The sequence below is a fragment of the Barbatula barbatula genome (assembly GCF_947034865.1).
Source record: "Barbatula barbatula genome assembly, chromosome: 1".
Lineage (NCBI taxonomy): Eukaryota > Metazoa > Chordata > Actinopteri > Cypriniformes > Nemacheilidae > Barbatula > Barbatula barbatula.
Window position 1 is genome coordinate 17244881 of NC_136766.1, and position 17175 is coordinate 17262055.

Consider the following 17175-nt stretch of genomic DNA (forward strand, 5'->3'; position numbering starts at 1 on the left):
ATATTGCATTTCTGTTAATAGATCATCTGGTGTGGGATGAGTTACACACTGTACTTTAATATCTATGTTATTAGATTCATACAAAATCAACAGTAACCTTCCATATGGGTTAAAGTTAGTTCAGCTAAACTTTCATCATGTATTCACCCTCAGTGCGTTCTAAACCGGTATGACTTTCTTCTGCAGACAACAGCTGAGACATTTCTCTAAATATCGTCTTGATGTTCTACAGATGAAAGAAGCATATACAGGTTTGGAACGCACTGATGGTGAATAAATGATGACAGAATTTGTATTCATGGTTCAACCATCCCTTTAACAAGCCAGGCTGTGTTCTGAAATTTCCAGAAAGTGTTGTGGCTCCTCGGGCAGACAGCCTGTCCGTGCAAATTAAATTAGGATAGAAATGTTTTCACATTAAGAGCATTACACAATAACCTTTAATCTTAGGTTGTGATTGTTCTTCACGCCCAGTTGAAAGGCCACCGTAATCTTTTCCAACGTTTTGGATTTAGAACATAAAGCTGTCTGTTTTTCTCTTTTGTTTTTATCTCTTCCACTCACACACCGACATGCACAAAAGAGATTCTTCCTTACACACCCAGTTTTGTTCCTATCTGTGATAGGTTATATTGTTGTATTCAGGTAAAACCACACTGTCAGTGTATATTATTCAGGTGACACAATGAAATGCAACAACATCAAAGTAGCTCTATGGAATTAAAGCCACGGGCTTCACCTGCCCAGGTGTGAATGACTGAGATATTAATCAGTGCGGGCCAGGTGTGTTTAGCTGGTGATTTACACTGCTTACACTTGTAGAATTGCAAAAGTGAATTCCTGAGGCTTCGTTCAAAGGAAGAACAAGGGGATGACACCCTACCACACACACACAGACGCGCATGTTCTCGCTTAAACACACACACCCAACCTGTGCATGCCGTGTAGTCCTTTACATCTGTATAAACGTGTCATTAAAGAGAGTTATTGTGGGTTGTAAACAAATTAGGAAATGACAGCGAGGACTGCCCCTACTGCCCCTAGACAAACTCACACTTCTTTGTACGTTTAGGGCAAAATTAACTCTTCACACTCACACACATTAGTTTGAGGATGCAGAGCCCTTACAAACTGCAGCACAATGTTGGCATCAGACACTAAAATCTTTATCTTTCTTGGTTTTTCTCCCAATAGATGTCAGTCCAGCCTGGCACAGACCTTGCCGCCTGAAGAAGCGCCTGTCGATCGACCCTACTGGAGTAATGAAGACCCTGACGTGCCCCTCCCCTTTGACCTCTCCGACATCATCAGCCGTGTTGAGTCACTTCTCTGGAGGTGCCTGATTAATGCTAATGAATAAATAGAACATAATAGATGAATACAGTAAAGCATAAATGGATCTATTGTGAATTATTTCTGTTTTATTTCTCCTAGAATGTAAAAGAGAGAGTGAAAAAGGAAGAACGATTGTTATGTGGTGAATGATAAAAGAGGGAAGATCACAGGTGACAAAACTAAAACACACAGCTGTTCACTTTTTACCCTGGTCCACTTCACCTGAAGACCAACATTTGTCTTCACACACCGCTTTGAGGTCCATTCGGATGGACTGGCAGATATTTGGATGATAAAGGGTGACATCTGGATGGGACGTTTTATTTCCTGTTTCATCAGTATAGTTTACGATCACTTTAACAATAGTGTTACAATGACCATGCATAGAGACATATCAGTAGTAGCATACAGTACCTATTCATAATTATCAGTATATATATCCATAAATATGCTTCAGTTCTCCATAAATCCTTTAAAGCTTTGATCTTTTGGACAGGCATCATATAGACGTAAACAGTATACACTGTTCACTGTTCTTGTGTTTGTGTGTGGGTGCGCTTGTGTGTTTGTGTGCTTGTCTGTGAGCCATCTTTTGAGGTGAAAGCAGGACAGCGTCTCATTAAAAAGAAAGTGACACCCCGGGATGAACGTTATGGCATCTTTAACAGGTGTCATATATGTGCCGTTGCCTTTTGTCTGGCGTTGAATTGAAAAGTTTTTTTTTGCCTATGTGTCTGTTTGACTGATATTAGTAAAAAAGACGAGGTAAACGTTTTTATACTAACTTTGTTGATTATGTTTGCCCATATAGGTGCATGCAGGTTTGAGGCACGCACATGTGTAATTGTTTAGAGCGTTTTATTTCTGTTTTTGATTGAATCTGAGTGTGTGTGTACATAAGATGTTACTCTCCCAAGCTGAGTAGTGTTGATAGGCAGCATTTACTGAGCTCTCCTAGAGAGCTTGCACCCCTCGCATTGCATAATTCTCACTGCTCATCGGCTCCTAACCTTTCAATAACATACGCCTATCTCTGAAATGCTGCCGGTTTCGGGAGGAATGCACTTCAACATCTTTTTTAATGAACGAAGGATGAAGAAAAGCACTCTGGCGTCCTCCGAACGAATGGAAAAGGGATTACTGTTGAGGCTAAGCAGCTTTCTTTTTCTTTTTATGTTTTTTTGTGTCATCAGTGTTAATGTAGAAGGTCTTTATTATAGTATTTGATGAAGATGCTTATATGTCTTTTATACTTTTGAAGTTTTAGAGTTTTTATTGGTTGCCAAATATTGTGTTTCTGCTGAGTAAATGCTGTAAGGTTGGTATATAAATATATATATGAAAATATAATCTTTCTTTCATTGTGTTTTTTCTTTATTCTTCCTCCGGAGTGCCACGAACCCCACTGCTTTTCTGAAAGCGTTGTGTGCGCAAAGCACTAGTTATTATAGGAATAAAATACAATGCTGGTTTAGTAATCAGTACATGGTCAGTGATTCTTTCTATAGATTTGTATTGTTTTTAACCATCATAACAATTATTCATGTACATATAAATAGTTACAGATGTTCAGTGCTACTCGTGTGTACGTCCACGTTGCCTTTAGGGAATGGATGTGCTTCCGTTGGTTTGAGTGATGGATGAATAAGCCTGAGGTAAGCAGGTGAGCAGCAAATGGCAATACAGTTAACCTTAGACATGTGTGCACAGGTATGCATTGTTCTGTGAAAGGGCAAAGGTCATCAGCAGATGCTATCATTAGTAAAGGTGAGAGGAAGATGACCAGGTGCTTGGGGAAATAAATGCTGGTGTGTGGGGTCAGGATTTTCCAGCATCATGGAGACCAAATGTCTATAATCATCTATATTACTGAGACAAGGCAACAACCGGTCACAATAAGAGATGTCTTTATTCATCTACAATTCTAGCAAATGTTTGTGCGAGGTTAGGTTTAGGTAATTTAAAAGAAATGTACAGGCCCCCACCATGACAGAAAAACAAACGTGTTTTTTTCCAGGAGATGTGGTTAAGTGCTATCTGATTGACAGCTAAGTTCAAGATGGCATTGTAACTCAGATGTGACATCCAACACACGCATTTATAAGGACCAATCCAATTTTACATTAAGAAAATATATTTTATACTCATTATGGAATGATAAGGGAATAAGTTGCCCCACAATGTATTAAACAACTTATCTTTCTTGCTTTTGTCCACAATCACAATTATGTTGTTAATTCCTTCTATACACATTTCACCATGTTCGATGCCAGTGACGTCAAATGCTATTGGTTTTGGTTTACATATCATAATAGATAAGAGATATTTGCAGTCAATTTAAAAAGAATGTTAGACAGAAAGCTGTTGTATGAGCTCCTCACTGGACAGCATTGTGGATACTGTAAGACTGTTGTATGAAAATGCGCATCATCAACATTCTTCAAATTCTAGATGTTTACTGGGAAGTGAGGAAGTCATTTAGGTAAGTAATGGTATTTTTTAAAGATTCTTTTTAGAATTTTGCTTTTGTTTTGTATTTGGCATGATAAATGTGTTTTTGACATGCGATTATCACCAAATAGAGATTTTGTGTATGTGTGTGTGTGTGCATTACTCAAGAGTCCAAATCTCCACACAGACTGATGAACAAGTTATTTTGTCAGACAGCAAGTCCCAAGAGCACTGTATGTGTGTGTGTGTGTGTGTGTGTGTGTGTGTGCGCGCCTGCAAGTCTGTGTTTGTGTGTCCACATGATGAACACATAAAGCAGTTCTCCCTGTTAACCAGCAGTGAGTGGACCTGTCAGTCCCGTGACATACTGCCTGATGCTGCCATGACAACACTCCTCAGTGTAGTGCGGGTTAAACGGCTACTCACATGGTCATGAGACTAACAACATTGTTGCTTGATCTTACAGTTCTATGACAATACTTTGCAGGTTTTGGAGAGGAAAGGGGTGGTGTGTTACTGTGATTCTATTGTTTTAATGCTATTTAAAGCTCACTGCAAAGATAACTACTCTGCTGAATGCATAAATCCTCAATCATTGTTCACCATCTCAGAATACAGCAATCAGCCTAGTGAAAAAGATCATTCGTGTTCATTTTATCTGTAAATAGTCAAAGCGATGCCGCTTTAGATATACATAGCTATGAATTTTGCCTTGCAATGTTACCTAGGTAGGCCACATACTAGATTTTGAAACTGAGCCATTTGCTTTACTCATTCTGGGATGCAGTGATCTAGTGCTTTCAGCAGCGAGCGTCCGAGTTTGTGATGGAACGGATTTGGCTTTTGACTGATATACTGATAGTGATCTGAAACTCTTGGATTACATTTTTGGCACTTGAGTGAAGGGACATTTCTCTGATCTGGCTTAAAAGATTCCAGTGTGTGTGTATCTGTGCTGTTGACAGTTTCATTCTGTTAAACTCGGCTGTGACCTGACTTTTAGGATGTATTTGTGTGTTTGTGTGCATTTCAGTATAGCCTTCTGGGGTGATTCTACACTCAAAACCCCCCATTTCTCTCAGTACTTTTCTGATATGTAGAAGTGGCTGTCATATTGTATGACCCATTAAATGCCCCACAGCACCGGCCACCACTGCTCCCAATAACCTCAAATATACTAGTGCCACTGAAGTGGACACAGAATGGATAAATCTGCCTATTTGATGGGAATTAAGATGTTTCTATAGGCCTGCGAGATTAGATGAAGAGGGAAAAGGGTTGATATATTCATCAGGTACGATATTCACCTTATCTTCTCTGACCTTGAGGGGTATGTGCTTATGGCCACTTCGTTCTCAAACACACACCTACACACTTGATGTGGCTAGCCGGCGCTCTCCTCTCTGGTCTTTGATTGACAGGTGCTGAAATGAGCCTCTGAATAGCTGTGGGCTTCGGTCTCCCAAATAACTCGCCCGTCAAATTACATCCCGCCCTCCTCACTCGCCCGGTCGCCTGGGAGACCTATTTATTTGTCTGTTTATTTGCTTGGTTTAAATATTTGGTGGGGAAAATATTGAATTTTTGTCCCCCGGTCAAAGTGCTCATATTTAGTTAATAACAAGAGGAGAGAAGGTTGTTTGCTCTGAGAGAAAGAGAGGACAGTGAAGGAGAAAAGGGAAAGGGAGGGTATATATTTATTTTATATAAGGAAGTCTTTGGAGAAGGAAGACGACCTCTGAGACTCTCTGTTAACACTTTACCGGACTGTTATGTTAAAAATTGGTCTTGGAAACGTTATTCTACTATCTGTAAATGTAGTTGGTTACGATTCACAAACCCTAAATATTCACATTAACAGATTGACAGGAAGCTGTATACACTTTAATATATAAGAGACTTAAACCGGGTGTAAAGGCCTGACTTGACCTACTAAATATTTTTTTTCTCTAACACAATGGTTCTCAAGCTGGGAGCCCCAAGATGGATCCAGGGTGGCCACAGATTTTGAGGAATTTTATGAAATTTTGGCAATCAAACATCAGAAAACTAAAACCACCAACCAAAATAATTTGTGTTTCATTATTGTATAACTGAACGTGTTTTTGGTATAATTCAAATTGTAAGTTTAGAATTATATATTTTTATTTTGGGGGCTGCAAAGCGATGCACACACAAAGGGGGCCTTACAACAAAAAAGTTTGAGAAGCACTGCTCTAACATACATAGTGCTAACTCCTTGGTGTTATCAGTGGTGTTGAAGAGTGTATTTATTCGCTGTTAAATCTCAGCCTTCCACCCCCATTGTTTTTGTCTACCCTCATAAACAGAAACAGCGAGTGAGGCATAGATTAAGCCCCCAGCAAGAGAGATGAGTGATTTCATATCCCCTCATATTACAATGTTAATGTGTGTGTCATTCTGCCCCTCCCTGCCTATTGATTCCTGTTTAAAGGCAATGGTTTGTCAATACCTCGCCTCTCACCACACGTCTACTTTTACTCATAAATAAAGTGCACAGCATTGACGGATCAACCCTCGTCTGTAAAAGCACACATGGTTATGAAGACAGCCACACACGTAAACACACACACACACACACACACAGTCCGTATCGGTTAAAGCATACGTGCTAATCAAAAGTGGCTTGGAGAGTACCTGAGGGAGTTCCACACAAATACTCATACGCTCTCGCTCCAATCATGGTAATTGGCCAGCAGCGCAGTCGTTGTTTAACGTCGGCCGTTGGTGGGGAGACGGCTGCTCTAGTTTCATCGATTTCTCACCGCTCATTGTTTTTCTTTTGACATCAACCAACCTCACGCCCCTCCTCGGCGTGTGTAGGTCAGCTCCAAAGGTTGTGTTTGGTCATTTGTCAGACAGCGGTAGCCGAAAGCGCACGCGTTTATCATCTCGGTCAATTATAGATCATACACGGCAGCTCGGTTGCTTTTGCCTGACTGGTACATTTATTCTCAATGGTGGCACAATGTTTCAACCCAGGTTACATTTCAATAAAAGAATAAAGGCATTAATATTACTGTTAATAGAGGTGATGAATGGCCCAGTGTGTTCCATTCTCAAATTAAGTTTTAGGACAAAATTTTTTATGAAATGTTCAAGCACAAACTTATTAAAAAAATAACAAGTAAATAACTGAGTGCAACATGAATAATGACAAAGTAATTTTAAACAAATATAGGCCTATTGTGAAATCCAACTTAGATTTCCTAAATGGACATTACGTAGGCCATCATTCTTCATGTCTCTGTGTGGAAAACTGGGGCTCATACATCACATTGCTCTAACATCAACCCAAAGTGTTTTTGTCTCTTCGAGGGAGATACGTCCTGTAGAAGCAGTCATCTGTAATATATCTTCACAGATCGATGTAACCACACTGAATAATCCAAAAATGCTGGAGAAATTCGCAGAAATGTCCTCTTGTCATTTCATCAACTATCTTCTTAAGGTATCACCCTAGGATGCTTTTTAAACAGTATTGAAAAAGTCTGTGCTGTGAAATTAAGTTGGCAAAATTATAATAAATAATAATAGACATGTTTTCTAAAAAAAAACTTATTTCAAACACTCTTAGATTAGAAGATTTTTGAGATGATGAGAAACATTTGAGTCAAATGACCCGAAACCAGTTAGTACAAATGATTTTTCTAAGACTTCAATATGCTAGTAAATTTGATTATAATGTAAGATATTATAGTTGATGTAATCTTCATTGAGGTAAATGACACGCAAACATACGAAAGATGTTACGACTAGAGTTTCCTGTAAATTTGACCTCAGCTGTTCAGCAAACATGTAAGAAAACTTTCACAGCAAAGTTATAAAGTTCTTAATTAAAATAATGATAATATAATTGAAATAATTATTTGAATTGCAATAATTAAAAAGTTATTTATTTATTCACCTGACATTACCAGGTGTGGCAAATTGTTTATTGTAGACCATGAGTGAGCACACAAGCCTCGCCTTTTCTACGCAAGCTTTGTTTCGTACATGAGTGAATCCGATGTGAACTTTTAAGCATCTCACAGAGAGAGGTTTATCCATGTAGGGAGGGTAAGAGAACCCTCCGTCAGTCCCAGGTGCACTGTATATAAGTGTTCAGAGCGACTCTGTGGTAATTCTTCCTCTCTCCTGCTTCCGGCTCAGTCTGTCCCCCAGCATGCATTGCAGGCATGACCTCAAAGCTAAATACTATGCCTGCACTTAAAAGACTGCACACCGGGGTCCAGGCCTTGAAGTTAGTCAGCATGAAACAACAGGATTATTGTATTACAGTCTGTGTGTAAAAAGAAAAGAGAGACTTGGTTGAGACTGAGGTTGCTCTTCCGTTGTCTTGCGCTGTGTTGTTAGTCAGATGATATCTCCAAATATTGCTTAAGAGCAAAGGCAAATTTGGAGACTCCCAGTGTGTGTTCCTAATATCATTTTTGCTATTTTATATTAGTATTGTTATTTGTAAAATATTATTTCTGTGGTTTAGAGGGCGACTGTCAGTGAAAGTCAACTCCTCTTTGTTCTTTGCTCTTTTCCTGTGAAGGGTGGCAGTTGTGCCTTTCTTCTTCTCTCCCTTGTTCCTCTCCTCTCTTGCTCTGTCCAGGGAGTCATTATTGCTTTGGTAAATATTTCATAGCCTTCAATACCTCTGCACACAAACACTTGACAACCTTTCTCTCTCTCTCTCTCTCTCTCTCTCTCTCTCACACACACACACACACATACACACACACGTACGCACAGTTCACAGATCAAAACTGCTCCCTCCTGCTCCGCCTTGCATTTACATCTGCAGGTTTTGTGCACGCACGCACGCACACACAACACAGACATTGGGTTTTCTGTTTTATGAAATAAAGGAGATCTTTCCTGGAAGTTGTCATCTCGGTGGCCAACACTTCTTAGCTTCTCTGCAGCTTGACTGAGAGCTTTTCCCAAACATTGCTCCTTGTGCAGATGAAAGGAAGAGGTTCACAGGCGGTTGGTTAGCTTGTGAAAAATATGATGTTTGTGTGTATGTGTGTGCATGTGTGAATACTAAGATCATTTCTAACCTTGAAAAGGCCTGTAATCCATCTTTCTGTGTTGTGTATCTTCCGTTCCTTCTGTTCTTTCATTTTAGAGGAATGCGAAAGGTAAAGTTCAAGATGAGATGTCTGTGTTAGTGTATGTGTCGGTGTCGGTGTGTATGAATGCGGTTAGACTTGTCGTCATAACACTTAAAAGTTGCTCTATCATATTAATCTACATAACATCATTATTTTGTGTGTAGTATAGACAGTAATCATTCATTTTAAAGTAATCCATTTTGTTCTTGATTTCCAACACGGAAGCGTTTGTTTCTTTACTGCATAGTTCTCTATGGAATTCTTTATGGACATTTATGGATTCTAACTGGGATACTTTCAGAAAAAAGGTTGTTACAGATGTTTTGGCTTCTTCTTCTGTTGAGTAGATTTGACTGCCAACAACAGTAGCATGTTTTCTTTCCTAGGGACCCAGAGGGAATGTGACCTCTAAGCCTCTGCCAAGTAAAGAGATGTTTTTAGTCTTCAAAATACCTTGAGACTGTATAATATAATGTAAAGATGTCCGAGTCAGCTTATATCACTACTGTTATATAATACAATAATATATATATAACAGTTGGTTTCTGTCCTTGAAATTGATTGGACTAAAGGTGTTCCAAGAATGCTGATATAAGACCAGAACAGAACTCATATTCTTTCAATATTTTATTAGGATATATAAAAAGCGGTTCTTTAGATGTTGAGATGTGTTGTAAGTCACCAGTGGCAACAGAAAGATAGATCCCACTTTATAACACCCTACTGCAAATTTCGCGACTAGCAGGAAACCTGCAATTGTTCTCTTTACCTTCCAGACTTGAGAAACATCTTCGATACTAATGTTTTCATAGTGAGTCTTGAAAGAAGGAACCTCCTCAATAAATTACACTCCTCGTGAACTTCCATTACATTAGTGATCTTAAAAATAACTAGTCGCTTAGAAAGAACTCACAGTGTGCAGCTGGAGATGGAGAGGAAAAATAGAGGTAAATGATAAGGAATTTAGTGCATTTCATTCCACTTAAAAGCCTCTGGCTGAAAGAATTGCAGTTCAGTTAAATGTCATAAAAAGTTATAGAGAGCAGAAAAGAAAACTGAAGAGGAAAAGCAGTGGGATGAGTGGATTAAGCTTTTTAATGCTCTCATCCAGACAAAACAGAAAAGGAAACAGATCAACAAGTGGAGAGCAATTGTCAAATGTGTAGGCTAATGTCTGCCTAATTGTCGATTGTCTGCAGCCTGCGGGTTAAATTGTGGGTTAAAGCCTTTGCAGCTATATCTTTCTGTAAACAAGATACTTTATGATTGTTTACAGAGTTATTATTATAGAACCTAATCATAAATACATTAGTGTTCTGCTGTGATTGCCCCGAATACTGATCCTGGACCTGTTTTTAAGTGTCTCTAATGCAGAGGCCTGTCTCTTCTGCTGAAGGGGATTTTCTCTGTGATCTGCCTCTGTTCCTTTCTCTTTAGCCCCTAAGTCTATCATTTAACAGATGCATTATTCAGTGTTTAAACAATGGCAGAGGGGCTATGAGTTGCTTTTGTACAGGATACACACACATTTCAGGCTATAGCACAGCAAGCATTAATATTGCACTGTATGCCAAGGAGAAGCCAGATTTACATCAGTTTGGTTAAAAAGCACCATCTTAGACTGAAACCATCTGATTCTACAAATGGGGAAAGATTTTTCTTCTAGATTTTAGTGTGGTTCAGACGTGGTACTACAGGGATAGTTCATCCACAAATAAAAATTCTGTCGTCATTTATTCACCCCAATGTCCATTCTAAACATGTTTTTTACTTTTTCTTTGGTGGAACACAAAAGAAGATATTCAGAGAAATGTCTCAGTGGTTGTCTGTATAATTGCAGTCAATGGAAGGCAGCATTGTTTGGTTGTCAACATTTTTCAAAATATCTTTTTTGTTCTGCAGAAGAAATACAGAGTTGGACTAACATGAGGGTGAGTAAATGATGACAGAATTAAAAATGTTTGTGAACCTGTCCTTTTAATGTTTTCAGCAGACCGGGGAAGAATGTTTGGCTACAAAATATGTTTTTTTAGAGCACACAGAAAAATAGACAGGAAAAAGAATTCAAAATCAACAGCAGGTGTGTTTGCACATTGTTTGTGATCGTGTGTTACTGTAATATCGAACCATGAACAAAAAGCCTGTCTGTGAGTTTGTGTATGTGTGTTTCTTTACGTTTAAACCGATTTATCTTGCAGACAGACTGAGCACTAAAGGGGTATAAATTTAATTTCTTTATTTTGAATTTCACCCCGAGCAATTCAGTAAATTGCATCTTGAAATGGGAGTAAAACTCAATGAGATTTCAGATGAATCGGATATATTACTCGCACATCCACTCAAAGTGTCCCTCCTGTTGCTGTGCTAGTGTAGTTCTGTGTATTCACATTTTAAACTGCTTTTTCGTACCCTGTCTCGCTACGCTAGAACTCCGAGACTCCACTTCAAACCAAATCCCGATGCCGTAACAACACTTGCGAATAACTCTTCACATTTACATTATAAAGACTGTTCAAAACAAGTAGCAAATAAATAGCATTAAACTTTTTATGCCTAGTTAGACCCCGGTCTGGCATGAAATTAATCAAAAAGGTGCTTTTTAACCACCAGGGGATGAGAAAGAAAAAAGAGAGAAAGAAGAGAGGAACTGTCATTTCATATTCCTAGGTAGCTGCTTAATTTGATCTTTGTAAAGCTAAGTTGCTCCAGGTAAGCAGCATACAGCAGTGCTTATAGCCTCAGGGCCAAAAGAGACAGAAAGAACCCTTAGAGATTTCCCTCTCTCGCTCGCCCGTTCTCTCTCTTTCTCTTTTCCTGAACCTCCTCTGAAGTTGCCCTTGGTTCTACATGTGTAGTGGTAATTATGAATGAGGAAGAGTTAGATCGGTACAAACCCATCAAACATTTTACAGCTCGCTGCTATTGTAATAAAGATCAATGAACATCACATCACTGCTTGTCCTGAGATTTGGGAGGGGGTGAGAACATTCTTTTTCTTTCTTTTTCATTCTTTCGATCTATAGCTCTCTCATCATCTGTGCCAAAAGGAAACATATCAGTTTTAATTGTCGTTGGTGGGTTTTAAGAGACTGTAGTCCTGGAGAGATTCAGGAGTACACTTTGAGAATAAAAGAGAGAGACGGAGAGTGATTTGAGAGGGACGGTGGAAGAGAGTGACAGGAAAATTAGTCAATATACATGTAAACAACATATTTTTTCTCTCCCACTATCAACATCTCAGACTTACCTGTAACTTTATATGGAAAATTACCATCTTTCATTTTTTTCTTTCTTTCTTTAGACATACATTTATGTCTTTCTCAAAGGTGCGCTTCCTATATCACTCCTCCGTCAGCCTGTGATTAATGTACTCAGGATCACTTCATGGGTGATTAAACTCACGAATAAGTATCTTGGTAACACATTAAAAATGAGTCACTGTCACAGAAAGAAAAATATATGCCTGCTTATGATACAGAGAGTGGCTAAATGTGATTTCCGAGCTTGTCAAAACTCCTTAGCGCTTTTTTCAATTACAAATGTATTTTCTTAATCATGTTACCTTGTTATCATTTCTGAAAAATAGTTTTCTATATGTGTGTGCTCAGCTCTGCGTTGGACTTTACCACTGCAGCTTAAAAAAGTCATTTTAATATGTTCGACAACAATGATGGATCCTTATCAGCCTTATAAACCCACTCGATTGTGTCTTAGCGTCTTTTTTTCCATCTAATATGACTATTCCAATCTTGCAGTGCAATCGAAGCTTGTTGGCATTTAAACTTGAAAAGACATCAGATATCTTGCCAGGGTGTTTGAAGTTTCAATCAAATATTGTTTTGGATGATCATTTTATCAGATGAGAACGAATCGCAAATCGTCTTATCAGAGTCATTATTTTAATCCCTCATTCTGTTGACAGGGTTTAATTGATTCACCAGCGCTGAGGGTTTTTTAAGAGATAATGCGGGGGTGGACTGGGGTCAAAACGATGTTTGCACCGAAACCTACCATTCCACATGCCTTTATTTGCCCTTTAGACGTGCTTTCAACCCTATGACAAAATGTGTTGTTTTTCTGTACTGTATCCTGTTCACTGGAATTTTTTAATTAGTGTAACTAAACTAAAATATTTTGCTATGCTTGTAATAATGGACTTAAATGAATAGTTCACCCCAAAACTAAAATTCTGTCATCCTTTACTTCTCTCTTGACATTTTAAACCTTTGTGACTTTATTTCCTCTGCAAAACACAAACAAATATATTTAGAAGAATGTTGGTATCCAAAAACCAATGGTCCTCATTGACTTGTATTGTATGGACATGGAGCCAATGCAAGTCTATTGGGATTAGTGCTTTTCATTTACCAGCATAATTCAAAATATCTTCTTTTGTGTTCATGCAGGTTTGAAATGATAAGAGAGGGAGTAGATGATAACAGAATTTTCATTTTCCGGGTGAACTAATTCACATACTTCATCACAGTATTGTGTGTTAGAGAGTTACATCCATGTAAGCATCCTTGCAGCTTTGCAGTGTAGCCTGGTAACAAATTTCACTCACTCTCAAACATCCTTTTAGTGTTATGTTATTCATTCTGTTCTCACAGAAAGAGCTGTAAGAACTTTAAGTTTGTGTGGCACAAAATCCTCCGTCTGCAGATCTTTATAGAGACGTCAGTGATTTATTCAAAGCTCATTGTCTACCTAAACTTTTCACCTGTTCAGGCCATTGATGAAGTTCATCCGTTGCTGTCAGACATGCTTTGTTTCATTGTCCCACACAACCCTGTCTATGCTTAGTCAGAGTCTTCTTACCCTGCGGGTAGCAGCTAATTGAGAACTCTGGGCTGTTGACGCACAGGCAAACGAGAAGTCAAATTTTTTTAATGCATTACTTTAAATGTGTTTTTCTTGTGTTTGCATTTACATTGGTAATCCCGACTGTGTTTTCTCCATCGAAACCTAACCAGCCCGTAGACATCTTCCCAACCTCTGCACCACTTGGCCCAAAAGCCTCTATTAATCATAGTCTAATTGAATTCCAGCAAACACATAAAAGTCTGATTGGGTTTAGTTATTTCATTTTGCAAACACATGTCTCTGGTGAACCGTGTAAAGTGATATGCAGGGGTGAGCCATGTCATCTGGAACTGTCTCGCTGCTCTGGCTGATGTTTAATAAGCAGAAACATGTGTTGTCCCCGATTTGACTGCCATAGCTGGCCTGATGTCCGGGAAGGGCCATACTTCTGGATTCAGCCACGTCGCTTCTATCTTTGATTAATGCACTGTGATTTTATTTGCGTAAGATGGCTGTTGCGACCGCTCTTTTCTTCTCTGTGACCTGCTATACTTCAGTCTGGAATCGCTGCAAGACAACAGTGAAAATATTTCCGACAAAGCCTACCAATGCAGGAAAAATGAATGCAAATGATCAGCAGCTGTCGGCGTGATACCACGTTTCAAACTTCGGAGCATCAGAAGGGAAGCTTTTGCAGTGCTTGTCTGGAGGGGACACACATTGTGCCCTACAAGCTCAACTGAATTGGAAAAGAGGAAACCGAGATAGGGAGATCCATATGTCTCTGTTCTACCAGTCACTGCTTATTATCCATGAAAACTCTACAGAAAGTTGTGCGTGTGTGAATTCAAAGCTCCAATCTGTTATTAGAACCTATGCGCCCAAGGAAAGTAAAGTCTTATTGTGAGCTTTAAAGATGTTGTCTGGTTCAATCATTTAATACACATTTACAGTGGTTTGGCAATGGCTGAGGCTGGTGTGGTCTGAAGCCCTAATAGAAGCTCTTCGCCTTCATTAATACATCCACAGACTTGTGATCTTACCAGAAAAACACAGAGCCAAAGTACAAAGCACTTGTCAACGGTTAACAGTTGCTGTGTTTCCACACATAGATCAGATTGGAGGTTTTCCCCCTTTTCTCCCTTTTAAAGCACCAGCTGTCGCTGTCAATGTTCTGTCGCTGCCTAACCAAACTTCCTGACCAGAGATTAGCGGTGCAGGCCTACGATTCTGCAGATGGTTTAAACGCACGCCCTAGCTCGCCCCGTAGGTGGTTTCATCAGACACACACGCCTGGCTCAAAGTTAACTTCTGCTCTATGTTTGTTGAGTCTGGCTAGTGGCTAATAATATAACTATTTATATTTCATTCATATTAATACTAATATGTATTAATATTTTATTGTATAATAATTTTATTAAATAAAATGTTGTGGAATTTTATTGTATGTTCATTTTATTAAATAAACGTAGAATGGTTCTTGTAACTTAGCCAAGTAACAGTTCTTCCACTGTAACGTTGGTTTATGTTGCTTCCCGTAAATCGGTCTACTCCAGGATGACTCTCATGACAAAAATTTACATTCATTATGAAATCTGTGTTAAACTCATCTTGGCCTCATAAATAATGTTGCATGTTTGAGGGCGAGCAGTCACATTTTCAGTCATTTTCAGCTGAACTCGATGTACACAGCACAATTCATGTATTCAGTGCTATTCTCGGTAGGTTGTTCTGCGATTTTCAATTAATTATATGTTGATACAATGTTTTTTCAGAACAACTTCCATGAGAATGTTGACTTTATTTATGCAGCTTGTTCAACCTGTAGTGACTATAGTTACTGTCATTAATGTCATAATGATCTCTCCGAGACTAATTCCCTTGAATCCAATATCCCTTATAATTCAGCAGTGTTGTCTCTCACCTTGAGGTACACATAGTAAACGTGTAAAACATTCTTTGGGGATTTGCTACATTTGAATAACTTCGCAAGCTCAGGCTCGGCCACAGAGACCTGATATCATTTACCGGCTTTTAAGAGTTTTGGCGTACGCTAAGATGCCAACTCTTGTCCTCGAGAGAAGAGCCATGTCCAAAACCAACATATGGGACAAGCGGGCCATTTCTTTGGAAATGCGGTTTTCAGTTTCTGCACATATTTTTCCAGCCGTGCTGCGAGGCCACGATAAAATGAACATCTGCCCCCCCCCCAGAGCAGAGTTTACCTGAGTGTGTGTCAGGTGATATCCTGCCTAATGACTCTGGAAGTTAAACAGAGGGGCTTTCTGGCTGAGGTTTCAGAGAGCCCTCCACGCCACTAAAAGTGTCATTCAACGGATAAAATGTGATCTTTTTGCTAATGAACGACACGCTTCGTTTGTCTTGCTCACACACCTCCTGCTCCGGCCTCTAGGGGAAGAGGCACTGAAGGATGCTCTGTTTTTTCATCCTGCTCACATGAAGCGTTATTGGCCACAGTAAACTCTTGAAGCAACATGTGGGCAAATTCACTGATTCAAAAAGAGAGATTGTGTTTGAGACCGTTCCAGTGTATATAATACATTAACTGTTCACATTTTAGAAAATAAGTGTGTTTATGTATCGGCATGTTTACTTCAAACCGTACCAATATGTGAGGTGTGACATTTTGCCATTTGGCGGTGTGCATGAACAGCGGTTTCACACACATCACTTTCACCTCGTCGTGCCACACTCACCTCCTCATTCCTCCTTCCCACTCCTCCACATGAGCCTCGCTCCCTCTCTCCCCCTCACTCATTCAAACGCTAGTCTAGCTGTCATTGGAATATATGTTTCACAAGCAGTAGTGGGATAGTAAAACTCTCCAGCCATAGTGTTATTCTAGCTGGACTAACAGGCACCTCTTTGTGAGTTATACCACCCTCCTAAAGTGGACAACATGTCAACATATTTTTTCTTTGACATTTTCTTTGCCTGCAACATTCAGGCTCAAGTAGCTCATTATAAACCCGCCGTAACAGTGTGGTGTTTGAAAAGTGTGTTGCGGTTTGCTCCTGACATGTTACGCAGTCTAATTGGAATCCAAAATGGAAGAGATGATTGAGACGCGATGGCAAAGGAACGGTTTGGTGACCAAAATCCATTTCTGTGAGGGAGTCTTGAACCGCTCATTTTGTGTTACGCTGGTGAACAAGTGAGAAAACAGAAAGCCCTGATGTTCTCACTGGTATATTAGTCTTAGACATTAGTCATAATCAGAACCACACAGAATTTGCCATCACAGTATATACCCATCATTCAAAAAGTTGTATGATTCACTGCCTTTTGTGGGTTCATTTATTAAATATTTTTGATAATTTAACCATGCTTTCAGTAGGACTTCAGTAGGACTTCAGTTGGCTCCGTTCAATGCATTGCACTGAGATCTAAAGGCCCAGTGTATATAATTTTGCGGCATCTAGTGGTGAGATTGTCT

General features: G+C 39.3%; 1 protein-coding gene across 1 annotated transcript in view; it reads left to right on the forward strand.

The window, feature by feature from the left end:
• Positions 1-2811, forward strand: part of fto (FTO alpha-ketoglutarate dependent dioxygenase) — a 112208-nt gene extending 109397 nt beyond the window's left edge. The window contains exons 9-10 of the mRNA XM_079456366.1: positions 1195-1335; positions 1435-2811. Of these exons, the coding sequence (XP_079312492.1) occupies positions 1195-1335; positions 1435-1441 (148 nt within the window). The 3' untranslated portion in view covers positions 1442-2811. The remainder of the gene's footprint in view (positions 1-1194; positions 1336-1434) is intronic.
• The last annotated feature ends 14364 nt before the right edge of the window (positions 2812-17175 follow it).